This window comes from Nipponia nippon, unplaced genomic scaffold (genome assembly GCF_047370975.1).
Source record: "Nipponia nippon isolate SJK-2023a ecotype South Korea unplaced genomic scaffold, ASM4737097v1 scaffold_4, whole genome shotgun sequence".
In the NCBI taxonomy this organism is placed as follows: domain Eukaryota; kingdom Metazoa; phylum Chordata; class Aves; order Pelecaniformes; family Threskiornithidae; genus Nipponia; species Nipponia nippon.
Genome location: NW_028262358.1, coordinates 104,323,086 through 104,350,449, shown reverse-complemented (window position 1 = coordinate 104,350,449; position 27,364 = coordinate 104,323,086). Strand labels below are relative to the sequence as shown.

General features: G+C 39.1%; 1 protein-coding gene across 10 annotated transcripts in view; it reads right to left on the bottom strand.

Annotated features, from left to right (window-relative positions):
* The window catches only part of ERICH1 (glutamate rich 1), a 97,575-nt gene that overhangs the window by 65,636 nt on the left and 4,575 nt on the right, over positions 1 to 27,364 (bottom strand). For all 10 annotated transcript variants that reach the window (XR_015708389.1, XR_015708394.1, XR_015708395.1 and 7 more), the window contains exon 2: positions 16,005 to 16,199. Coding sequence is in view for 3 of the 10 variants with exons in the window: in XM_087775593.1 (XP_087631719.1) it covers positions 16,005 to 16,199 (195 nt within the window). In the remaining 7 variants the exon portion in view is untranslated. The remainder of the gene's footprint in view (positions 1 to 16,004; positions 16,200 to 27,364) is intronic.

Below are 27,364 nucleotides of genomic sequence, written 5' to 3'. Positions count from 1 at the left end.
TACAAATAAACAAATACTCCACAGGTTAGTTCTTTCCACCAGAAACAATTTTTTTTCCTTGTGTCAGACAGCTCTTGTACCTTAACTTCAGAAGAAGCTTCCACTTACAGTGATTTTTAAGACACCACATTTTTCCCCATTCAGCATGAGCAGACACTATTTCTTTAAGATTTGTTTCATAAAAGATGGATGGATGGAGAGATACAAGATGATTACGAAGTGACAGAAGCAATGGAAAAAGAATCACAGAACTGTAGTTTATCCATTTGCAGACCTTTTAAACATAGCTTATGCTGTTCTGAAGGGTGCAAAGATAAAGGGAGTTTGAAAGCCACACTTGACTAAGCCTCAGCAGTGCCTGCCCAAGCGGGCTCATCTCATCATCATTTCTCTGCTTCTTTCTCGGAGGTGGGGGGGAAAGAGTACTGAGGGCCAGCTTTCCAACTATTTCATTGTATAGGAAACTACTTGTGATGATGGTAGCAAACTGTTTTTGTAGTATTTCTCTCCCCTTTAAAAGGTATTTAAAAATACACGCAAGAGTGGCAGTATAAACTTCTCATTTGTTCACCGGACAAGAAGTAACTCTGTAGGAATGACAGACGCATCTCTGCTCCAGTTACATGAAACCAGCCCAAAGAGCAGACTATTTTTTTGCTCAGTAGTGACAACAGCAGAGATCAACCACAGGGAGACAAAAGCCTTTTCAGAAGGCCAGGACGTTCAGGGTGTCTCCAGATGCTGCAACATAATTTTACATGGTTCAGTGTGTTCTTTTTAGACTCAGCCAGCTCCATAAACCAGCACAGATACAGCACCAGCCTTCCCTTCTGAGTGGCAATTTGCTCCTTTAAAACACATAAACAGAACTGTTAAAATAATGTACAGTAAAAACATCTTTGGCAGCTGAACACAATTAACCTCCTTACACCAAACTTGCTAGAAGATCCCAGATGATCCGAGTCTATTAACAACCTGCAGCTATGCTTAGACTAATACCTTAACATTTAAAATACAGTTGTGTCTGACAGAAATGATTCTTCTTAGGGATCTATGTTTCTAATATGTAATTTAACTATACACTGACATTTCTCAGATAACACACTTCAAAGAGTTCAGCATGCCTGATCATCTTAGATATCTATGATAAAGTACATTTCAGAACATTCAAGACACTTGAAAAGCTATATCACAGCTGTTTTCATTGTCACGATATAAACATTTTGTTGGGGAACACATTAGAAAGTTATTGTTTTTTCTTGAACAAGCCAGAAAATTTCAAACTGATATTGATGATGGTTACTTTAAGGGGTAATAAAGGAAAAGAAATAAATAATACAGAAAGATGAAGAGCAATTATGTGATTTGGAAAAAGATCCACTAAAAATTAATTTGGAAGAATTCTTCAACAGATCCTTTCTATGAAGATGATGCCAAATCACTGAACTGGCAGTACTTGCATTGATTCACACACCCCCCCCGGGGTGATTAATGATGAAGCGCTAATTGGTGATAGTTTTAAATGTATGTTTATTGAGTTACTCCCTTCTGAACAATTTCAAATTTCCCCCTTTTTCCCCTTTATATTTAGGTTTTGTAGAACAAAGCTGACCATGAAAACATTAAATTCAATTAGCAGCAGTCCTGACTAACTCAAACCCTTTAATCCTAAAAGGAATAGATATATTGGGATATTAACTTTCCAGGACAACACAGTTACAGATGACAGAACTTGGGGGACTATCTGTAACACCTGCTTACAAAGATGAACAGTAACAACTTTTACTGTGTGAGTGATGACTCAAAACAATTTTTTAAGTCAACCTGTTTAAGTGGGAGTCCCCAAATTACATATTTATTCATCCTTATGCATCTTCAAGTAGTTTACAAACCATAAATCAAGCATTAATCTTTGCTAATCCTGTGCAAGTATGTCAAACCAAACTGTTACTATATCATAAAAAAAGTATACACACAACTGTATAATCTCAGTGTATCAACAAATCTCCCAGTCTCAAGCCATTAAGTCTCGATTTTTCCAGCCTGAGGCCATAGACTCCTTGGGCTAAGAAGAGATGGGTTGGTTATAAAAATCATAAACATTGCTGCAAAGCAAATGGCTAAGCTTATAAAATTGTGACATAAAAAGGGGTTTTGACTAACAGAAGTAATCAGATATTGGAGATATTAAAGAATGCTTTTCTTTTTATTAGTTAAATATTATGAATCCCATTTGAAGTTTTGTTTTACGGAAAAAAAAAAAAGCATTTAAAGGATGTTTACAAAACCAAAAAAAAGCATTACTTTTAAAGGCAAACTAAGAATACAGAATAAATATTTTGAATTGTCTCCGATTCATGTTCTTCTCCACGACATTCCCCACATGAAGAGCTCCTTTGCATGTAAAATCAAGCCTGTGTACAGAGTAGGGAAGTGCATCTAAACTACGCCGTTGCCAAGGTTACCTCTGCAAGTGTGTCAGTAGCTTGGCTAGCTATGTTATCTCTTGCTATCCTACTGCAATCAAGTACCAGACCTTTTAAGAAGGAGCTGAGGGTAAAGCTTCCATCTCACCTTAGCCATGTAAAATTGCCAACTGCCCAGCCTGTCATCATCTCATGTCCGCCCTGCGGCCCCCGCTGCCAGCGCCTGGGCACCTGCGCCCCATACAGTTTCACCGTCTTACATGGAAATTTTGTCTTTCCCCATGAAGTGCTTCCCTGCAACTCAGAAAGCCTTAGTAACCTACCGCTGTTTTCCTCTAGGGCTGGACTCAGAGCACAGAGAGGACCCAAGTCCAGAGGTCAGCTAGAACATCTTGCAGCCTCCCCCACAACACATCAAGTTAGCCCAATCTGACCAAGACTGTGATCTTTTTCACAAAATTGTCCCTTGGAAACACCCAGCTATCGCTTATCCAAATGGAAGAAAAGGAGTTCATCCCCAAAAAGAGGTCGTTACAAAAAAGCACAGGAAGAGAAGGATTGATGCTGGATCAAATCCAAGGTCTGATTGGTTCACTATCATACCTTCTACAAAAGTCATTATTCTTAGTAAGCACTTACTAAGTGGTGTTACAGCAGATATGATCCGGACAAAACTAAGGCTTAAAGAAGATCTGTTATCTTCTTGAAAAAGTTTGTATCAAAGTATGTTTTTACTTATTATTTAAGCTAGAATATGACCACATTCTAGCTATTCCTCATTTTTATTACATATAAGTGAGATTGCGACTACAACCTGACAACTATGACAATCCCCAATGCACATATACAACTCCTCTTTATCTCTACACAATATAGATGCGCTATCGCTTTCCCCTTCATTGACTAGCAAGACAAGCGTCTTTAAAGACAGGGCACATGCAAATCCTAGGCAAGAGAGTTTTGTCTGCTCCAAAAAACCTGCATAACCTGAAGTGTAGCAAAGGTTACAGCAGTGATAACTGTAGAACAGACACACTTGGAGGGTCCTCCTGAGCTGTGCTACTGACAAATAGGTACTTTTCCAGTTGATCAATGTGAAGACATCAAATTGTCCTTCATCAGCATGAACATTATAAAACAAATCTGATGATCCTAAATACCCCCCCATCCCCCAATGTACACACATGTTTGTTCAGATGATGCCCAAGTTCCTGAACATCAAGGTATAGTTACTTTAGCCTGTCATGGTAAGGTATGCCAGAGTAAATTCAGGGACATGAGGTATTATATTGTGTACAATCATCCTCTGTTAACAGGTTGACTTTCACAGGATTGTTTTCCAGTCTCAAGTCAACACACACGAGTGCTTTCCGCAAAGGCAGAACCTTTTAGCTCAAGTAGTCTTCTATGCAATCGGAAAGTACAAACCTCTTCCTTGCAATGCTGCATAATTCCTGCTGCTTGACCTCAGTCTTCAGCAGAATTCTCTCCCTCAATATTAGATAAGTCACACTGGGTAGAGAGAAAAAAATGATTATGATAATAAGCAACCTAGCAAAGAACGGACAGTCACTTACTGCTGGTCATTTGTTTTACTCAAATGATAACCATCACACAATAATAGAAGTGTTGTGCTACTTTGCTGGGCGATTGGTGTAGTTGATGAATTATTTCAGTACAAATTCACTATTGCAGGTAGGAACTTGCCTCTCACAAACTTATGGAACTCCCTTTATGGAGAGCTAATAAAGATAGTTTACTATTACAGTCTCATTTCTTTAGCTTGTTTGAACACCTCTAGTGCCCAATCTTACTAATTTAACTAATAGAAAAATTTCTCTCATCTGCAAATATTAGTGTCCAATCCATCCCCCTCATTATCTGTACTTTATTGGAATAAACAAGGAGAGTCACTCAAGGCAGTTTTTGTCTGAAGAAGATATACTCCTTCCAAGGACTCTTCATCTCTTTCTAAATGAAGTTTACTGAATGTCTTTTGGACATCCAATTATCTCATGTTACATTATTTTGCTACTGTCATGTATTTTATGGGCACCAATACCCATAACAGAATACTGAAAAAGTATTTTCTTCTGCAGTTCACTTCAGCTGTAAATTTTTAAAGATGTCTGCTATCTGTTTTGAATGATAAATTTCCCTGCTTGCCAGGTAAAACTTCAAAGTGTATAGTTCTATTCCAATTTGCACAATTACATAGATTCAAACAACAAATTAATGAAAGAAAAAAATTAAACAGGTACATGTTGTCCTCTGGCTCAGAAAATCCTCAAGCAGCAAACTGTTGGAGAACATTGTGGGGAAGGAGTACAATGTGCTCGTTTTATTCCAATATTCTTTTTGACAATACTATTGGTCACTAAATACTAGTGTAGATAGCAGTACTGATTTTTTTTTTTTGATTGACCTTAATTTCTGCTACTTTGTTCAGCTATCTGTAAACAGAAAAAGTCCACTATCCTTTGATGTTCAAGGAATAGCATGTTTTCACTGCATTATCAGATTTTTTTTTGTAGAAGCCTAGCCATATTACAGAAGACTGCTCCTGATTCTTAGGGTATATACCATTTGTGCCCAGTAGCAGGTTGTCACTCAAGTCAGTTGATTCCAACCTCCCTCCTGATACTTGGCATCACCAGAAATGCTTCACTTCATTAAAAAGAGAAAGTCTAGATTACAGAGGTTGCTCCCTCTTCTCAAATAATGGAAATGACTATAAAGTAAACAAAGTCAGTAGTTATGGGAGTCTTTCCTAAGCATTTCTATTTATGACTTGGTGACTCAGTACACTTGATTAAGATAAGTAACACTAGGTCTTCAATATTTGTTTTTGAATGAAAATTCCTTTTTCTCCCCATAGCCTGTGGCTCCTTGGCCTGTAACGACTTGTGCCAGTTATCACACTGACAGAAAGCCAACAAGATACATGAGCACAAGTAGTTTCTCTTTCATCTTACCTTTTCCACATGTGAAGAAATAAGACTAGTGTATGACAGTCTCTACCTGGTCCTCATGACCACCAGGCTTCTTAGGAGCTCAGATGAATACAAGGTTTCACTAGGCAGATCCCTAGGGAGCTAACACTTGTCCATGGCTTAGTGCAGATGAAGGGTCTGGAACCAACTCCTACAGCAGCTCCCCTCCCAGCTCTCTCCCCTGTGGAGAGCACGCAAATTGAAGAGAATGGAAACGGAAAAGCGTAGCTGATGGCCAGCCTTACAGTTTGTCCTTTCCAACGTACTAAGATAATGACTAGATTTTCAGTGAAACCAGATACAATCCCTCAGTGGTACCCACGAGTTTGGTGGGATGGATTCACAAACCTTTTCAGCTAAGCACATTGTAGTATTTTTTCAAAGAAAGGTCTACTTAATATTTGACAAGCTACATTTCAGCCTTCCTATTCAAGCATAAGTATGATTAGAAGGGAAGGAGAATGGAAAGAGGAGTAACAACAGCATCCAAATTAATGATGATCCATGCACTCATCTTGTATTACATGTCTCAAATACTTCTACAAATATTGCCAACTTACTTACCTTTTTGTTAAGCCCTCTGCACTTTGGGAAAGCCATCTACTTTGGATTTTATTTATTGTGTTTTGTGTTTCAAATTAACCTTCAATTTCATTAAAATCTACTGTATTAAGGTTCAAACACCTGTTACAGGTTATCTTAACACTTCCTTATTCAGATTCATCATCCAACTGAGAAGCATGTAACTGTAGTGTTGTTACCCAGCAGTGCTGAGATCTTCAAACCCTAACAGCAGTTTTAGGAGTTATCTGCAATGAAGGGCAAATCAAAGCCCCCTTCTTGAGGGCTTCAGAATAGGATGGGGCTTTTTTGTGGCAATTATTTGCCCAGAATTATTTCTCAAAGCTGTATCATTATCTACTCCACAGGCTTAGTGAAGTCTTTCCTATACAATAGCATTTTGACACAGTCTTATGATTTCTCATATTCTAAAGGCTAGTAGTTTATTTCCACAAATGTATTTGCCGTTCGTACACTTTTTATGGTTATGTATTTATTTCCATGTAGATTGCAGCTCCTTCGGTATAAAATCAACATTCTCTTCCATTGAATACTAGGCCTCATCATATTCTCATTTGTATTAACAGCAGGAATCCAATTTCTTTCTTAAGAGCTGAAACAGGTGTAAAATGACCTAAAAACAAAGGGTTTCTTCCTATTTTAAACTACACCATAGGCCATATATATCTATATAAAGGGAAAAAAAACCCTACAAAACCAAGCAAGGCACTGTTTTCTCTTGCTTTTCGTTCCTTACAAGTATTTTTGTGGCTAGTATAAATGACATCACCATCTAAGTTTGTTTTCTGTTAATATTTCCAGTGGAATAAATGCAAAAGTTATCTATGAAAGTGACATGGTCAAACTTGTAATTTACAGGCCTCATTACATCAGTAAAGTTTACAGGGAAGAGGGAAGAGAGGGAAGAGAAGAAGTTTGATGCTCAGAGGACTATAGCATTAAAAAGAAAAACAACTTGAGAAAATCCTCAGAAGTACTTCCTCATTATTGTCTTTTCCTTCAGCTTGATGGAAACAAAAACTTCAGAAGGAAACTGAGGTCAATAAAGATATACCCATTTTACAAGGCCTGAAGTTGGGATGGCAAATTCATAAAAAACAAGGAATAGGAGAGCTCAAATTTGTTTCCCTCACCACCTCCCACACGTACACTAAATCTTAGATTTTTTTTTTTTTTTTTTTTTTAAGACACCAAGAAAGGCTGTATTATAGCCCATTTTACTGGAGATAGGACTTACCATTATAACTCAGCCTCAGTTTCATTACATTAGAAGTGGCAGACAGTCTTTGTCACAGAGAAAACACAGATTAAAAAAAGTAAAAAACCTTCCTCTGCTTGTTCTCACCCATCATCTGAGGAAGAATTTTCACCTATGAACTGTTAAATCATTGACATTCCCTTACTATTATGTATTTAAATATTTATTAGTTGTTATTGTTTACTTAACTTAAAAGCTTCACTGTCTCATGTATGTCCTGGTATATGATTATAGGCAATATTTTGATTGACATTTAAGAATTCTAGCTGTATAAACAGGAGAATAAAGCTATCTCAAAAATGTTAAGTTAGTACTCAGCTCAATTATTCCTCCTAGTGCTGCAGATCTTACTTGTTCAACACACTTTTCAAAAGCCAAATACATCCCTGTCAATCAATATATTTTTTTTTAAGATAAATGCAACAACACTGAATCTAAAAGGCCATGTCTGAGTTGCAATTAGTTAATTACCCTCACTGATTAAGTGATTATGTCATTACTGGGACTTACCTGAAACTAGACCAGGAAATCAACAGATGTGCTCATGAGAATAAAAGTAAACAAAGTTTAAAGTTCTAAACTTTTTTTTTCCCCAACACACACATTTATTCCATAATTGGAAGTCATCAGTAAGAATCCATTCTTCTTTGTGCACAAAATTAATGCAAATGACAGAAGCACAAAAAGTTATGGAAAATCATTTGCCCTGAACTTAGTTCAGTACCAAGTTCCCATTATAAGCATTTCCTTTTTTCAAATAATGGTTAGAGGGTACAGTTGATAGGAAAGACAAGTAGGAAATAAGCATGTGTAACAGTACAAAACACGAAATTTGACTCTTCAATAAGTATGATTTTGACAATGGCAGCTTAAAGTAATAAACTCCCTAGTGCACACGGGAGCAGGAGAGGCACCCCACACAACCTGTTTTGTCATCAATACATTAAAAATAATTTCAGACAGAGAGAGAGAAGGTGGACAGTGAGAACGCTAGCACACACAAGGACTATGCTATAGTTAGATTCACCTCAGGACTGTCTATCAGCCCTTCTCTAGCTGAAACAAGTCCATTTTATCAAATTCTTACACAAGCCGTTTTTTTGTTTCCTTTCTCAAGATAATTAGTTTTCCTGCAGCTGGCTACATTTAGGTTCAGAGCTTGTTTAGAGCTAAAGCTGGCATTTTCTACTCCAATTAGGCAACTGCTACATACTATTAGATGATCTACTTGTTAAATTGCTTTCAGTTGTCACAGAGGCCCGCAGTTTTCTCTATGACAGCTAAGCTATTTGAAATGAAAATGTGGAATACAAGAGATGAGAAGAATGAGCGAATGTACATACACAAGAACACTGGAAAAAGAAGGCATCTGCCAACCAGCAGCAAAAAAAAAAAAAAAAAAAAAAAAGCGCATTGCTGGGAAACTGGAGACTGAACTACAAGGCTGTTTTTGTCACAACAGAAGTTACAGATATTATACATGCAGCCCACTCAGTCTGAACAGAGACAGGGTGTTTTGTCTTCCCTACCCCCTAGATCTCTACATTCCCCCCAGGCATATAACTACCAGCTTGTAATCTGGTTGGGCACCATTTCTACCATAGCCACGAGAGGCTGGTGTCTTCAGTCAAATACTCTTACTTCTAGATATATCTGTCCCATTTTCACAGTATAATGCCACTGTAATATAGCATGTAATGAGAGAATTTTTAGACCCTTGAGAGAAGAACATAAGAATGTGTGACAACACTTTGTTGTATAATAATTATAATCTCCATTGCTCTTTAGCTTATTCATAATAGACAGCTTTTCAAAATAATTAACTAAAACAAAGCTGAATTGTTTAACAAGTCTCTAAGCCATTTACTGCACTGGGTGCTGCTGGAGTTTAGTTTCTCAAGCATATGCACTTCATCAAGTTGATCAACTAAAAGCTAGGGCTGTCCATGCATAGTTTTTAGACAAGTTTTGTCTTCCAGGCACTTCAGTCACAAACTTAAGTTTTCTATAATAGAATGCCTGCAGGAAGACAGGATTAGGATGAGTAGGGACACAGTCCAGGTGTCCTAGTGATGATTTCTTAAATGCAGTATACTGTCAGCATTAATAACTTCAATGGAAAAAGTAAGAAGGAGAACATTAAAAAAAACACACACACAGCTGTACTGAATTTTGACAGGAATTCCTTATATAGGATAACAATGCTGGGATATTTCACAGTTGATAGACATTCGCGTTTCTATTTCATGAACATGGAGTAAATTGCATTTGGTCTATTTATATAGCATAATATGGATTCCTTTTTTAAGAAAACCTAAAACTTAGAAGTAATAATGGCTTAGTATTTCTCTTCATTACCTCTTACTTAAATAAGTGAAGGAGACAAAAAAGATCAAATAGGTTTCTCCCGAGATCTGAGACTCTGCCTAGGCTCTCTGCATTTCAATTTCCTTTTTCAGAATTAGGGAAAACACAAAAGCCAGAAGTGGAACAGCATGCTTTATACAGAAAAATTGAATACTATTCATTTCACTTCTATACAATTATCCTTCTTCAGCAATTCTTAAATTTAAATTTTTATAAGGAAGATGCTAAACATTGATCAGTAAACCCCAAGTTTTAAAAATTGTTTATAATTCTGACCAAGAAAAAGGCCTGAGACTAAGGAGGCTATTAAAAAAGCCAATTCTACAATTAGCAAGTCTCTAGTCAGAAGCATCCGTGTCTACTTTGAATATATACTATAAAGGTATTAAAAATAATTAGTGAAGTTTTAAAGTATCAACAAAAGTAAAGAAATCACATGACTGCAGACCTCAAGAGAAACATTCTCCATGAAACTAGTGCTTGTTGCAAGTAGATCCTGCCCTAACAAGGGTCAGAAACAAACAAAACCAATCCTCAGAACAAAATCTAGTCAGAGGCCATATCCAAGCGAGTAAATCATACTTACAAATGCTTTCTTAGTCTTTTGCCAGACACTTTTTTTTGTGGTACAGCGAGTTTTTAAGCATTCATAATACTGCATTTGGAAGCATATTCAGAAGCTTAGGGAAAAAGAAATTAAGTCCTCTTATTTGTAGGAGCTTTCAGTTTTCCATTTGCTCTCTTTAATACTTTGCCTTCCAAGAAGGCTCAGGTTTGTTACATGTATGCGTAATTTTTAAATGGTTTAAGGTAATAAAGCTGGTTATCTAGACCCTCTTTAATTTCATGTTGAAGCAAGAAAAAACTCTTTTCTTACCTCTTCTGAAATTAACAACTATAGCTCTTGCAATGGAAGAATCAGGTTCCGCAAGGGGAGAAATGTTTAGAAAGTGTTATCTAATTGTCCTGAGGAGGGGGGAATGACTATTTTGGTTACATTCTTTTTCTCATTGAGTATTTTGGTGGTGGTGGGAGGGGGGGAGGGGGGGGGCAGGAAATCTGATTTAGGACAACTAGAATCCAAAGGCAAGGTGCATCTTAGTATGGCCTTGTACAGAAATTTTGGCCACAGGCAGGTGGTTGGGTTTGTTGGTTTTTGTAAAGTCACTTTTGGAAAAAAAAAAAATTGTCTTCGAGATAAGATACGAGCAACTATCCTCCTTCTTTTGGGTTTAGAAGAAGCATGGCACCTCCACATGTTTTCTCCATCCCTAACAGAACTACCACATTCCTAAAGAATACCATTCAGAAGATCACTCTGTAGTCAAAGGACAGTGTCCCTCAGAATTTTCCTTCAATCTCCAGTTATTCTGGGTCTTACTTTAAGCTTTAGTTCCAGAACTATGTCAGGAGCTTTATGCAACAACCCTTTCTGATGCTAAATTATTAATCTTCCAAAATTAAATGAGAACCAGTCGTTAATACGAGTCCTGATCTTCTACATACTTAAGCGTCTCAACTTCAACTTGATCTCAAAAGAGGCATATAAATGCAAAAAAAAGTATTATCTTAAAATTTTATGGGCATAAGTCCCTACTATACTTCAAGATGCAGACGTTTAAGGCAATGCTGCAAACTGCATTCCACTAAATAAGAATCTAGGGGGGGTTAGCTTGTGCATATCAGTAATGGTATTTACACAATTTAAAAATAACTTTCAAAGGCAAGTAGAACATTGTGTGAGTTTTATAGTAAAAGCCGTTACTGAATGCTAGAAAATACTTCTTTTTAAAGAAATCCTCAATTTCTTATTGACACAATTAAATTTTTCAGTAGATTTTGTAGGACTGAAATAATCACTTTCAAACTAGGAAGGAGTTAATATCTACACAAAAAAAAGCCCCTCTAATTTTCCATTGTCCGTCTTGACTGCTGTCCATTGTCCAGTCTTTACTGCTACTTAAATGATCAGCTGTTTCGTAGTTATGCCCATAACCTTTGGTTTACAAGAAAGAAGTTACTTAAAATAGTATATGATCAAAAAATTCAATGTCTTTATGTTTTTTCCTTTTCCAAGGCCACACAGTTTATAGCTCCAAATCTTACAGCCTATCACTAAACATGTACTTTCAGTGTCCAGTGCCATAAAATCACAACATGTAAATGGCTATTCATGCAAGAGCTCCTTAAATTTAAATGAAATCACAACTAGAGAAGAATGGTTAAGTTACTGTTGGTTTCACAGATGGGTAACTGATTTCTCTTTTGCCTATGAGTTTATCATTGCAACCCTCTTCAAGGCTTTTTTTTAAGTACGCATCTGTAGAACATCAATCAAGGCAGAACCCTTTCTGTACTACCATAACATTTGCTTGCCTCCAACAGAAAACAAGCTCAGTTAGTTTGCTGTTAATTTCAAGAACAGCCTTGTTGCTTTGCTGTGAAAATCCTAAATACAGAACTGTTCTTTTTGCTTCATGTTCCCTTTCCCATGAGCTATATTTTACCTGTATTAGGATTCTGGGTCAAAAGCTTTTGTTTCATTAACTTGATGAACACTGTATTAGGAACCAGGTATAAACAATCAGAGGAGTTACACATCACAAGGTCAACTAAGTTCTCCCCCTCACCTCCCACTTCAGTGGGAGTTTGGGCAGGACCTAATTTATAAGGAATGGTACAGATTCGCTACAAATGAAGGTGTTTTTAGATTAGGAAATTACTCCATACTCATGCTTATTTAGAACGTCTTCATTATAGAGCCTATAAAGTCTGTTACCTATTCTGAAAGAACAATTAGTTCCCAATGCTATCAAATATCATTTTATAGAATAAGCTTAATGCTTTATCAGCCTTTTGAAAACGTGTCTCTCATTATTAACTACACAAAAAGAAGTGCTAGAACTACTGATCTAGAAAAACAAAATGGGTATCAAACAAATGGAACTGCAACAAGTTGAGATTTCCACGCAATCTTCTGTCACAGTAATGGGATGCAATACAGGACAACAGCCACACAATCCTTCAAAAGCAAATTCTACCACAGACACATGCAAGAAAGCCCTGTAGCCAACTTGTTACTAGCCATCCTTGTTACAGACTGTTTTGTTTTTTTTTTTTTTTCTCCATTAAAAAAATCCCCCCCCCCCCCAGTAACACAGATTTCTAGAGTAATGTATGTTGGAAAGGACTTTCGGAGGTCATTATCCCAAACTCCATTAAAATTTGACCCAATTAGATCAAGTTTTCTAGCACACTGTTCAGTATGTAGCTCCTCCAAGGATGGAGATACCAAAACTCTCTCTGGGCAGCCCATTCCTAATGTTTGATCACCACCAAGGTGGAATTCCCTCCCCCATCTAGTTGGAATTACTCTTGCCACAACTTGTTTGTTGCCCTTTCTCCTGTTGCTCAGCACCTCCAAAAAATGCATGGCTCAGTCTCTTCTATACTCCTCCTTCCCCTTTGGTAGTTGAAGTAATGAGATTTCCTCTTAACCTTCTTTTCTTATGACTGAACAAACTCAATTCTCTCAATCTCTCCTCATACTTAACGTCATCCGGCTCTCTGGCCATTGGACTCACTCTATTTTGTCACTACATTTCTTTTACTAAGGAACCCACTGGTCACAGTACTTACAGTACGGGCTCGCAAATGCTGCTCCAGCGTGGTCTCACAAAAGGAATGATTGCTTCCTTCAAACTGCTGGCTACATTACTAATACAGCACAATATGTCGTCAGCCGCCATCGTGGCAAGGATGCCGTGCTGACTCATGGTCAACTAGGTATCTGCCAGAACTACTAGGTCCTTTTCTGTGGGAGCTGCTTCCAGCCAGGTTACCCCCAGCCTGTACTGTTGGTTATTCCATGACAGACACAGGACTCCGCGCTCCAGTGTTAATCCCCAAGGTATGTCACGGGCACACGGCCATCTATCGAACTTTGTACTGCTGACCACCATGCTTTGACCCTGGCAGTTTATCTGACCATTCACTTACCCAGCTGATATCTCACCTTCTTGGCTATAAGAATACTATGGGAGACTATGTTGAAGGCCCTGCTAAAAAAATTAAAGAACATGCACTGTGCCCTCCCTATCTACAAGCCAGTCATGTCATCACAGAAGGCAACTGGGTTGCACAGCTTGCCTTTGGTAAATCAAGACTTACTGTTCCCAATTCCCTTTTTGCCCTTCACATGCTTGGAAAGAGCTTCCAGAAGGATTTACTCCGTAACATGCTCACAGTTCTCCAGACCCTCCTTCTGGTCCTTCTTGAAAATGGGTATGATGTTTGCCTTTTCCAGTCACTGAGGAACCTCGCAGTTGCGATGACTTCTCAAAGAGGATAGAAACTAGCCTCACAATGACATCAGCCAGAGTCCCTGGATGCACACCATCTTGTCCCACTGACATGCAATTGCACAACTGGCGTAACTGCTCCCCCGCTATCATCATCTACTGTGGGTGATGCTTCACTCCCATAGACTTTATCATTCGGCTCAGGGGCCTGGGAGGCCTGAGGACAAATTTTACCAGTAAAAACAGGCCAAAAAAGGCATTAAGTACCTCAGCCTTTTCCTTGTCTTCTATCACTAGTTCCTTGCTCATTGAGCAGTGGGCACACATTTTCTTTAACCTTCCAGTTGTCACCTCTACCCTTCTTGTTTCTTCCCACATCCCTCATGAGTTTCAACTCCAGCTGAGCTTTGGCCTTCCTAACTCCATCCCAGCATACTCAGGCAACATCTCTATATTTCTCTTGGGTAGCTAATACCTGCTTTCACCTCCTCTGTATTTTCTTTTTGTGTTGTAAGGGCCCAGACCTCCCTCTTAGGGGCTTAGCTGCCTGCACTTATGGGCAGCGCTCTGATATCACACCGCCGTTGATCCAGATTGTGAAGACAGAGGTGCTTATGAAAGACCTGTAAGAACCCACCTCAGCAGGGGCTCCCCTCACATCACTCAAGAGCTGCTTTTAAGCTGAGGCTTTTAAGCAGCTCCCAGGCTGAGCTAGACTGTAGCCATGCCTGTGCCTGGGCACATACCCCAATTTATGCACACCCTGACTCACACGCTTTACATACTGGCTTGACCTCAGACCTGCCTTGTCACTATTGACTTGCCTGGTGTCACTGGGCCGTTGGCTGAACCTGGTTACTGTTACCAGACACGCTCTGCTCCCCTTTTTCAGATACTGTGGGACTGCTTCCACAGTGAAGACCACAGCTTCTATGGCTGCCTTGTCCCAGCTAGCCTTCCTTCACCTTCCCCTTGCTGCTCCCTGACACATCGAGCTCAGTGAGGCATCCTGCCACACTTGCTCAGTTTTATGCATGTCAAAATGAGCCATTCTTGTGCTTTGAGAAAGTTATTCTTGAAGATCAACCAGCTCTTTGCAAAGCTTCTTTGCAATTCAGACCAGTCTTCCATTTGATCCTACCAAGCAGATCCCTGAACAAGACAAACATCTGTTCTTCTCTAGTACAGGCTTCTAATCCTACTACTCATTTTGCTCACTTCTTTCAGGACTTCAGTCTCCTGCCCCAGACCACAATCCACAATCAGTTCTTCCTTGTTTGGGAGTAACAGGTCTAGCTGAGCACCTCCCCTAGAGAAAGCTTTTTATACTCTTGGAAAACATGCCTTTTTATTTATTTCAAGTCAGTTTAACAACCTCTTTCAGTTATGGCAAAATGTGGTTTTAGATGAGCTACAACACAAAGCAATTCACACTTTTTCTATACTTATGCACAGAGCCTTTCATCGGCAAGTAATACCACAGCTACCTCATTTTGCAACTCCTTCATCTTTTGGCATAGCATCCACATTCTACAACCCATTTGAAAAAAGTCTTTTACTTACCTGTCAAAATATTCATGTGCCACTTTCATTGCATAAACACACACAAACTAATGCTCTTTAGCAGGGTACTAACATAGTGCCTGAATTGATATTTGCCTTCTGTTGAGTTTACATTCCCCATGGGGTTTCTGTTGCAACATGAGGGCATGAGGAAGTGCTGGATCATGTATTCCCACCAATCTTTGGGTGTATCTCTAATACCTGAGCAGAGTTGTACCAGTATAAGTCATTTTCTCACTATTCAACAGACATTACATCAGAGACAGTTATACTTTACACTTAAGTTTCATATTAGCTACTGTTAAATGCTGCGTTCACACATATGCACCGAGACTATTTCTTGGCTTTCACAAGAGAACTGACCTGAAGCGTTCTAGGTATTAAGGACCACTAACGCTTGTATTCAAATTTGTCTTTGGTATCAATAGATGAAAAAAGTAAATACTATACTGTTCTCAAGTAAAGTAACTATATTTAAAAGCATATTATCAGAAAAAGGACTACACAGTCTCACCTTGAAACGATTCACAGGGTCTATCCGTTGACATGCTAGCATCTGCTGATGAAGTCTGAACATTATCCAAATTCTTTTCTGTGGATTTTGAGCCCAGATTTATGAGATCAGCCTCCTGTTCTCTGCTTGAAGTATGCGCAAGAGAAGATGATGAAGTTTCAGCGTAGAGTCGTTTCAGTACCTTCCCTATGAACACTGTGGGGTAAGAAAACTTTTTTAAAACAGAAAGAAATGCAGTGTTTTAAAGGTATTTTAAGACTTAAAAAACCCCACAACTAATTGATATAAGATAGTTTCCCTCAGATTCCATGCACGTCTGTCTTCAGTAGTCCCTGCCTCTCACAGGTAAAGCTCAAAATAGTATATTAAAGTCCTAAACTTGAGTCAGAAAAGCAGCTTTAAAACCCCAGAATTCACTAGCAAGGTTAAAGACTTTTATTTGACTACATTTTGACAATAAATTAATACAGTACATTTACAGACTAAACACACATCAATTTTTCAAGTTTATTTTAAAACAAGTATATTCCTACAAAAGTATTATAAGGCTGCTGAAAACGCAGGTCTTTTCTGGCACAGAGGCAATGCAATTGAATCATTCAAAAATCAGTAAGCTGCAACTATTTAATCACATAGAAAAAGTAGAAGTAGACAGCAGCAGAAACACATGGTAACCCAATTATTTCTACAGAATTAGCAGTATTCTTATACGCCTCTTCCTCTTATGGGCCCCTTTCTGACGACACTGGCAATCTGCTACTAGTTACTCAAATGCAAGCATCATTTGATTAAAGAAATATATGCAAATAATCTACTCATCAACAAAACTATCATCTTTATGTGGATCCCTGCATATTTCAATCACTTGAAATTACGTATTATATAAAAATATAAAGTAATACTAAGAAATTTTTTATCTATTGCAAAAAAACATCCCCAGTTTAATGAGTTCTACACAGTCAAGCAAATATTGAGGGATGGGGGGAGAAGGGAAAAGGGAGATTTGGAGAAAACCATGTTGTTATCTAAACTGCAATCTTGAATTTAATATATAGTGTATGGACACTATACAAGCAACCTGGTGCAAAATCCTAACAAAGTATTTCTGCCAAGAGAAAAGGACTTAGGTTGCTATAAGAAAAATGGCTCCCACTGCAGCATAACAGAAGAACATACTATCATCACATAACTCTCTTCAATAAATTACTTCCCTTCACAACTGAAAAAAAAAAAAAATCACCTTCACTGCGCTGGGAAATCCTTGAACCGCCAGTCCTTGATAGACAAGCTTTATCTCCACATGTACCTTGGTGATATGCTTCAACTGTCATGTAAGTGACTAACTATGGGGGAGAATGTCTTGTTTGACTTTTTTTGAGCTCTTACTAGTTTACACATGACCACTTACTCTTTGCTTGTGCCCAATCTCTTGAATAATCAGTGACTTTATGAAAGGCCTATGACAAGATGTAAGCCTGAAAAGATACTTGTGCAGAAAGCGTTGCTTATGAAGCCTGAATTTTAGTTTTTCTACACTTATCCATCATTTAGTGACACAAAAAAAACCTGTGACAAGCTGCCAGTGATGTCCCCATCAATTGAGCAAAATCCATTTTGCAAGTTATTGGTAAAGACTACCATTCTGAGAAAGACAGACATCAGCAAGTGACTGTGTATTTTGTTTTCATAAGGTTCCCTTGCCAAGATATTCTATGGCTACAAAGACAAAATCCACAATTACTCTTCTCAGAGGACAACTAGAGAAAGTAGACAGAAATAAGCAGTATAATAAGACAAAGTTAACTGCGCTTTGCAGATCTCTGACTCTAAAGCAAGTTATCTGAGAGGTTTATCCTGGATCCTTTCCCTGAGTACTGCTACTAACACTGCAGCATTTTAATGAACTCCAGTAGAGCCATTACTAAATGTCATGGTTTAACCCCATCCGGCAGCTAAGCCCCACACAGCCGCTCGCTCACTCCCCCCACCAGTGGGATGCGGGAGAGAATCAGAAGAGTAAAAGAGAGAACACTCATGGGTTGAGATAAAGACAGTTCAATAGGTAAAGCAAAAGCCGCGCACACAAGCAAAGCAAAACAAGGAATTCATTCACTGCTTCCCATGGGCGGGCAGGTGTTCAGCCACCTCCAGGAAAGCAGGGCTCCATCACGCGTAACGGTTACTTAGGAAGACAAAACTCCATCACGCCAAACATCCCCCCCTTACTCCTCCTTCCCCCAGCTTTTATTGCTGATCCCAGTGTCATGTGGTATGAGATTTCCCTTTGGTCAGTTGGGGTCAGCTGTCCCAGCTGTGTCGCCTCCCAGCTTCTTGTGCACCCCCAGCCTGCTCGCTGGTGGGGTGGGGTGAGAAGCAGAAAAGGCCTTGACTCTGTGTAAGCACTGCTCAGCAATAACCAAGACATTGGTGTGTTATCAATGCTGTTTTCACCACAAATCCAAAAAACATCGCACCACATGAGCTGTTATGAAGAAAATTAACTCTATCCCAGCCAAAACCAGTATACAAAACTAACATTCAAGCACTTGTATTGAGGAAGCTATTCTTCCAAAGCAAATGATCGTTGAGATGCTGATGAATCTATATATGGAAAAATGTTTTCTCCCAATCTGCTGAGGAGAGCCAGCCTCCTCAGAGCTACAGTGGATTTTATGCTCTCCATCTTGAAATCTGATTTCTCTAGTCATCTGTTCAGTTACCCCCACAAAAAAATGACTTCACTCTTTCTTTCCTTTTTAAAATATAGGGACTGTGCTCATACACACATTAGCATTGCTTCAGAAAGCAATACGAGACCAGTTTTGACCTATTCATTCCTTCCCATTCACATGGGGCTCTCCCCATCTCTAACACCTCTGCTGGAGAAAGCAAGCTGAAACAATGCCTGCCGTGGGAGGGGGTGAATACTGAGGAAAGCATTCTTTCACAAAAATCTCTCTTGCTTAGAAAGAAATATCCAGATCAGTAGCAGCAATAGATTTAGTTCAGCAAACGTGGTTCAGCAGCCAACACCAAAGCAGCATCCAATCTTACAGGCTGGAGTTTTCAGCAGATGCAGGAGGCAGCAGCTGGGTGCAGAGCGGGGCAGTTCTTTATTGCCTGCAAAGCTTTCACACCCGTGTCAGCGCGTCTCTGCACTGCAAAGTCATCTCTTAAGACAACTAGTAATTCCCAGTAACCACAACAGAATGGAAAAGAGCAGCGGTGACACCTAGGCATGACTAGGTCCCTGCTTGGAACCTGATGTATTTCGAGCCTTCTGAAGACAGCACGAAGCAATGTATCCCAGCAGTACACCTTCCTTGGGAGAATGAAGAAGGTGGTATCACCGGAGAGCAGCTGAAAAACTGACTAATTTAGTCTGAACTATTTGGAATCCTAAGTATATTCTAGCCTATAAAAAAAAAAAATCTGCCTGCAGCCCAAAACTTTTTGAACAAGTTTGTCCTGCTTATCAATGAACAAGGAAATGAGGCTCTGCGGAATATCTATCCTGCCATACTCAGCAGCTTTCCATGCTCCAAAGCAGCACTCTGCTTTGCAGTTAAGGTCTCAGAGCTGAGCTACCAAACATTTTTCAGATGACAAAGGATGCTCTTTCCTCAGGGTTTTATTGCTGCAATTACTTAAAAAAAGATATCCTGTGATACCCATGAGCTTAACCACAGGAGGTTGGTCTTGCCTGATGCTACAGAGCAGCTTTTCTCGCCTATTCAAAACTCTCCTTAACCTGATGTCTTTGGCACTATGCAGCACCAGAGATCAGTCCACCTGGTAAGAACGGCTCAAACCCTTAAAAATAACTACCTCTTAACAGGAGACTAGCAATAAAGAACATTCAAAGAAAAATATCTACTACCAGAGACATATCTAACCTATCACAGTTCCAAAATGGAATAAGATTTGCTCTCACCATACCTATAGCATAGCCAAATACATATGGTTATTTGTTGCTGTTGTTTTCTAGTCAACATAACTGATGAAGGATCTGTACAGATTCATGTGGTCTTTCAATAGATCAATCTGGGAACACTTTTCCACTTTTCGTAGCAGACCGATGTCTCTAAAAAAGCATATACAATTTTGAGATGTATTTTTAAAGAGACCTCAAGAAAAGGGAGATCACAGAAAGATGAGGGATACACTGGAGTCAGAACCAAAGAAAATTGCCACATTTACATACTGAGTTATGTACAAGGGATTGAATTTAATATATTCTATTGGGTATGTTTTTGAGGACATTCTTGAAAATCGTATTCACGTATTACAAAACCTGGCGTTCCAGTCTGGAAGAGAAAGAATAGTTTGAGGGGAATTATCTCTGGAACTGAGCCTGTAATCGAACAGGAAAGAAACGTGAACAGGAATAAGAAACCAATTACAAGGGAAAAAAGGGAAGCCTTGTTGCACAGACTACTGCAAATATATCTCTCCTCTTAGAACAAAGCAGTCTCTGGAACTAACAGATGAGAAACTGGAAGTGAGAGAGGAAAGCAGATAAGCTAAGATGTCTAGGGGCCAGAACTGGCAGTGATGTGGATGCAGCTGAAAGCAACAGAGAATATTTGTTAGCATTAGCTCTGCATTGCTTTCAAACGTCCTTACTTCCCTACAAAATCTGGGACAGCAGATAGTAATCCAAGAAGTTTTACAGGGCATAGACCAGGCAAGAATTAACAAAAAGATGACTTCAGTTCATTCAAACCATGGTAAATCTTTAAAAACTACCACAGTAGCTTATCATGGCTCTATTTCTCTGAGGTATAATTGACAGCTCATTACTCCCAACCCACTGAAGACTAAAGATGCCTTCTGAGTTCTATAGGGAATGTACTCCGCAATGTGAAGAAAAATTTCCCCATAGCTATATGTTACTGAACGAAGACATGGCTCTGAACACCTTGTCACACAGTGACAACTGGAGGAAGCTCTAAGGCTCTCGGTTAGATGAGCATTGCCCAGGGACCACCATATCTTGGAGTTCTGTGTTATCATCACAGGAACTTATTCTTTCTTTATAAATGTCTGTCTTGTACACTATTAGTGTACGTAATGAAAGGCAACTTATCTGGTATTGTTTGACATGTGATGACTCCTTTTTGCTAGCTTTAACTTCAAAGACCTGTTTTAGACCTCTTGTTGACCTAAATTTATCAGACAATGATCATCTAGTCCAACTGTTTTCAGTAGAAAACTTCAATTCTAATAGACCTACAAATGTGAAAAGCTTACATACTCTAGTCTTGTCTTCTGAGTAAGCTTTCTATTTAGATTTCAAAAGTGAAACAAATTCACTTTCCAGCTGAAAACATGCAACACTATCAAAATACCCAGTCTTTAATTGTAAGCACTGAAGGTTCCTACTGTGCAATGAGTTGAAGTAACACCAGAAGACATATCTTTCCAGGAATTCCTCAATGATGAAAAGGAGCCAGTATTTCCAGAAGTGAGAACAAGTTGCGATACGTACCAAACTAGTTCCATGGCTAATTCTTGACAACTCATGTGTGGAAATAGTGAAGTACATATACACCAGAAAACTGAAAAAGCACCAGGTCTCTACAGTTTGACATAATATAAACAAAGCAAAGTATAACTCCAAGAAATAGAGTGCAGAACACATGCTGGCCAGTGATACAAATTGTGAACATCCTGGATCTTTCTACCACAATTTTTTGAGAAGAGGAAAAAGCACCCTTCAAATACATACATTGTTTGGCATCTATGTATTAAATCGACACCACTTTAAGTTTCTTATGTACATAAGCTACTACCCACAAACACACACATGCCAACACTGGAACAGCACTACAGATTTATAAAGGTTCTCCTGGGGTTGACAGCATGACTTAAAACTCAGTTAAGACTACAGACTGTAACAAAAGCATGCTGAATAACTAAACAAATAAAGTTCTGAACAACACCAGAAGTGTTGCTGTCCAGCTGAGTGTAGGAGGCAACAGTTTCCTCAAAAACATTTCTGTGGAGAATACTTGCCACGTACTTCTGGCTACTTGCCATACATACTGTAAGCACCCCCACCACATTTCTCAATTGGTTGCCTTCTGCCTACTCAAATGCAACTTGGGCAGCAAGAATAAAATAAGTGGCATCAAGAGCACTGAACACATTAGAACTCTGTGAAGCTTGCAAGTTGCCCTACTTGGTCTCTCACTCCTACAAACAGAAGAGTTTTCCAAAAAGGGAAGAGTCAGAAATTTCTTCTGAAACCATCCCATGTGTAAGATGCATTAACATGCTATTTCTGCTAAAGCAGAAGAAAAGATAGTACAGCAGAACAGAAGAGGATGGATGGAGCAGACAAAATGATAATCCACATGCAGAACATATGGACGAAGCTTCATTAAAAGGTTCAGTTCACCTCTGTTAGTGCAGAATTACATTCATATTCAAAAGGATTTAAATCCTTGAAGTCTCTTTTATTATGTAAGTATTACATCCCCTACAAAGGCCATGACAGGACAGTTACTTTACAGAATGGTCACAAAAATTACAGAACCATTAAGGTTGGAAGGGACCTCTGGACATCATCTAGTCTCAGCCTAAAGCTCAGAGTCAGATCAACTAGAGCAGATTGGTTAGGGCCTTGCCTAGTTTGGTGTAACAACCCTGTTGCCTGGATAATCTCCTCTTCTCTAATCATAGCTGGACAGTCAACTCTTGACCAGAGATGTTCAAGGGGACCACTTGAAAAAGAGCGGCTTTTGAAAAAGAGATACCTGGATTTCAATAGGACTCAAAGCAACAGGGTGTAAAAGCATTTTAATTTTAAGAGACTGCTACATACAGAAAATGTTAGCCAGGCTGCCATTCTTGCCAGATAGCAGCTGGAAGACTGATGATCACTTCTGGCTAGGAGCTACTATCCATTCCCTTAAACCATTCCCCACAAAGCTTACTTGCCCTTTAACCATACAGGATGGAGTTCCATGTTTTAGGTCTTCTGGATTCTGAAGGAGTTGCTCAGATGGTCAAACTGATGAACAAAGGTCTTCACTCTGTATTTATTTGGCCTAACACACAGTGATTCTTGGGTCACGGCTCCGTAAGTCTCAAAAAGACAAAACCACCTAGTTTATATTTCAGACGCTAGGGGCAAAATTCAGTTTGCAGTTAGGATGCCTAATGGTAGACACATGCAAGGTGTCATACTCCATTTATACATTAGACATCCCTCCAAAGACCTAGTGTATACAAGACGCCAATTCTGCTGGCCAGCCACTGGGTCTCCAAGATGTACTCAGTACAGATGATACTGCGCTGAGTACAAGCCCTCATTATTGTCAATGGAAATAAATACACAGGACCTCTGAGGATAATTAAATTTATTAATGTTGACCTGAATTTCACAATACAAGGAAAGCCACACACGCATTGCTCCCAGACAAAAACAAAACCTCCAATCATCAACCCCCGCAGCCAAAACCCCACAAGCAGAAGAAAGGACACAGCTGAAAGCTCAAAGACCCCAGAACCATTACTAGAAATGGCAGAGACCAGAAGTTTGGATTAAGTCAAGACAGACTCACACATTCTAGCCCTGAGGGCAATGACTAGCTATTTAAAAATTAACTTCAAAAATCTTTGAGTAGAGATCACTTAGCTGCAGAGAAGATTCCCAGACTTGGGATACCAGTTCAGCAACTACCAACAGATTCAAATCAAAGACAAATGGGAGGAATTGACTAGAACAAAACATTCAACGGCAGCTGAACAGGGTATCGTTCTCTCACTTCTCCCTCATTTTTATATGACTTCCCCATTTCCAAAAATGTTCAAGCTGCACAGAGATATGAGGAAAAGAAGAAGAATGCAGTGACATGCAATTACATCCTGTATAGCCTGATGGTTCAGATCATCATGAGGGTGTATGTTATATTTAAGAAGGGATGCTCTTGTTCAAGACAGGAGGAAGAAAAGGAAAATGTAATTTTCCTGCTACCAGTGAGGTCAGCTTTGCTAAGAATGAAATACTTCCATTCCACCATAGATAGAGCGTGCAAACCAAAGCAAAGCACTGTCGTGAGAACAACAATATTGATCTTTCCAAACGGGAGAAGAAAAAGCATGAAATATGCAGAATGCTAGCTGTGGTCAAAGTACAGTTTTATGTACACAGGAACAGGAAGCCTCCCATTTTACAGTATTTTGCTTTGTGTTCACAGTCTGCAAGCAGCCCTCATCCTGCAGGTGAAGCTATGGTAACAGGCTCTTACGCGGTAGCTAAAGGACACAACAGGATAAAAGTATGGACTGAAAGATCTGCTGCAGAAAATTCAGGCTGAAGCTATCTCTTGAAAGAGGCACTTGTAGACAAACACAGAAGCTAACAGCTTACAAGATCTTGTGTTTGGTCAAAGAGGATGCCATTCCGCAGATCATCTACAACACCTTCAGTTTACTTCAGACTTCACTGCATCTATCTATAAATTTATATAGTCCTTGTTTCCGAGCAGCACTGTTATCCTCTGAAATTCTTTCTTGAGGAAGATAACAAGTAATTTTTCAGCTTCAAATTTCAGGGTGGAATTCACCTGCACCTTAAGGCCAGAAAAAGCACTAGGCTATCTTGTCTGAATGACTGGAAGAAGTAATTTTACACACGTACCCACACTGAGACCGACAACTTGTGTCTGAATACTTTTAATATGTTTCAAAAGACTCTGGGGGCCCTTCAAGAAACGGAAGAACTAAATAGTTCACATCAGGTTTTTTCCTAGTGCTTAATCACCCTTGGCATAAAACACACACCCCATGTTTGTTACTCATGTTTGAAAAGCTCAAGTTATTTTGGCCTTGGTCCTTTTTCTGCCTCTCCTGACTATATTAAGGAATCCTATATTACACAGTAATTTGTTTCCTATGAAGATCTCACTACAGGTTAGAAACCTTGATTCTGAAGAATGGTCTTTTGGTCTGGAAGGCAGAGTCTCTCAGCCTCATACACCTTACTTTTTACTACCTGCCTTCACAAAGAAAGCATTTTTTTCGAACAAAGGCGGTTTGCCCCATTTCCCCCCTGAGCTATTATCATCTGGGTCAGCAGATATCAAGGCGGGTGGGTTGCTTGGTTTTGTCTTTTTTGGAACTACAAAACTCTGGAATCGAGACTGAATAGGAACACCATGGTGAAATGCTGATATCACAAACTTGACCAGCTCCTCACACAATCTTTTAGTTCTACTAGCCTCACAAAACTCGAATGACAGCTTAAAGGGAAAAGTTTGTACAGTTTTTGACAGACTGTCCACACGTAAGGCAGGAATGGTCGTCTTTCCCAGTTTTACAATTGATCTCATTGACATTCCGTATAACATAGATTGTTTCACTCTTAACTGCTAAAGCTATTGTTACATATTTAGTGGGAAAAAGGAGAACCTGTATGTGCTGTTTGGGAATCAAACAGAAGGATTTACCTGTATTCAAGGTCCCACGAATTCTGTGCTTGAACTACTAGGTATGAGCTGCCTGCATCTCAGTACGGTTGTTAACCAAAACGTCACAGGGAGCTGCACAAGAAGCTCAGAGGCTGCCGTTTTAAATCTAGTGTGTAATACTAACTTCACGATACTGAGGTTCATCTCAAGGCCTCTGACATTATTCTCACTGCAACAGGATCTATTTGTGTTCTACATCCATTAGACATTTCAATCAGATGCTAATTGCCTAGGTTTTACTCCTGTCTTATTCTTTATCACAGTTCAAGAACATCATAGTGTTAAAAACTCCAGTTTTGTGCTCTAATATAGCAGTCCATAAAACATGGCTCCATTTATCTTTTCACCTAGCACCAATTCTTATAATATATGGAAAATCACTTTGTTATCCAAAACTCAGTAATATACTGTTCTCCTATCTTTGAGGCAACTTTTAAACAAGAGCGAGTTATTTAAGTATATAGCACATGTCAGTAGGGTAGAAAGGAAGGAAAGGAGAAGAATATAGTGATTACATACCCCACATTTACGTGTTCACCTAAATTAAGGAGTGAGTCACAATGGGAGAGTGACTTACCACTCAAAGATTGACTTGTGTGCACCCAGGCCAACACAGTTCATAGCAGCTGCAGACACAAATCAGAAGTTACTCGCTACAAAAAGCAGACATCTGTTTTCTTTTCTTAGCTTAGACGAAACTGATTCAAGTTCACCAAGCACGATCTCTGTATCACACTGCAGCTTCAAATCAGTGAGACTGGTGTTACATCTGTCAGCAAATTCTGCATGACTGTGTAGTTCAATAAGAATCTAATAGATTGTGCCATCCTGTCTCAACAAAGGCTTTAGAGATCTCTCAGTAGGCCACCTTAATTGCAACAACAAGCTCCCAGACATCTAATAAACCTGACTTGACATGACACAGATGATAAGAAGCTACATAACCACCACATTGAGAACATCAGGATTTTGTTCCAGCTGTTCATAAGAACCCTGTCTGCCTCACAGTGAAAACCTTGTACGATACCTTGTAACTCCCTACTACGGTCCTGGGAAAACAGAGCATCTTCACCATTATTTCAATTTGTGCATGCTATCAATTTTTCCAGGCATCTTTCACAATACTTAACAAAACATTTCTCATACTGCACCACCATTACCTTGATCTTACCTGGCACAATCAAACAGACCTCACTCAAAACATCTGAAGATATCTCACCCAAAACATCTGAAGATATCTCACCCACCTTTACTAAAGAAGCTCAACTTTGCTGAATATTATTATTAACAATAATAACAATTCTGGCTCTCAAAGTGGGCCAACTGTAAACCACAGCTGTAAGAGACTTCTTTTTTTAACTCTCTCTTCTGAGACAGATTTTGGGGGGAAAGAAGAAAAAAAAAAAAAAAAAAGGCTGTGCACTTATAACATCACTGGTCACCAAGACCAGTACCACCTGCCAGCACAGGTGTAAACTTCCTAAATTTCAGCAAGTTTAAACCTTACTTCAACCTAAAGAAGTCTTATACAAATGAAAACAGCATATGGCTTAAAGGGAACGTCAAACTATACCACACATGGGGGCTGAAGTTAAATGTTATTGGTAGATGGTGGGGGTAACATGGAAAACAGACAAATAGCACTACAATGGCCTAAAGCACTGCCATAAGAATAGCTGAAAACAGTAAAAAAAAAACCCAAAACCCAAACATTCAGAGTTCAGGTTACTGAAGAGAAAAGGATCTGGAAATTTTAAAGAGACAGCTTGCTCCCTCCACTCATATGAAACTGAAGTGAAGCTCAATATAGTGTTTAGAAAACTAACCATGAAACAGGCAGGGGTAACATCACTGAGCGCAGGCAGAAGTTCAACAAGGCTG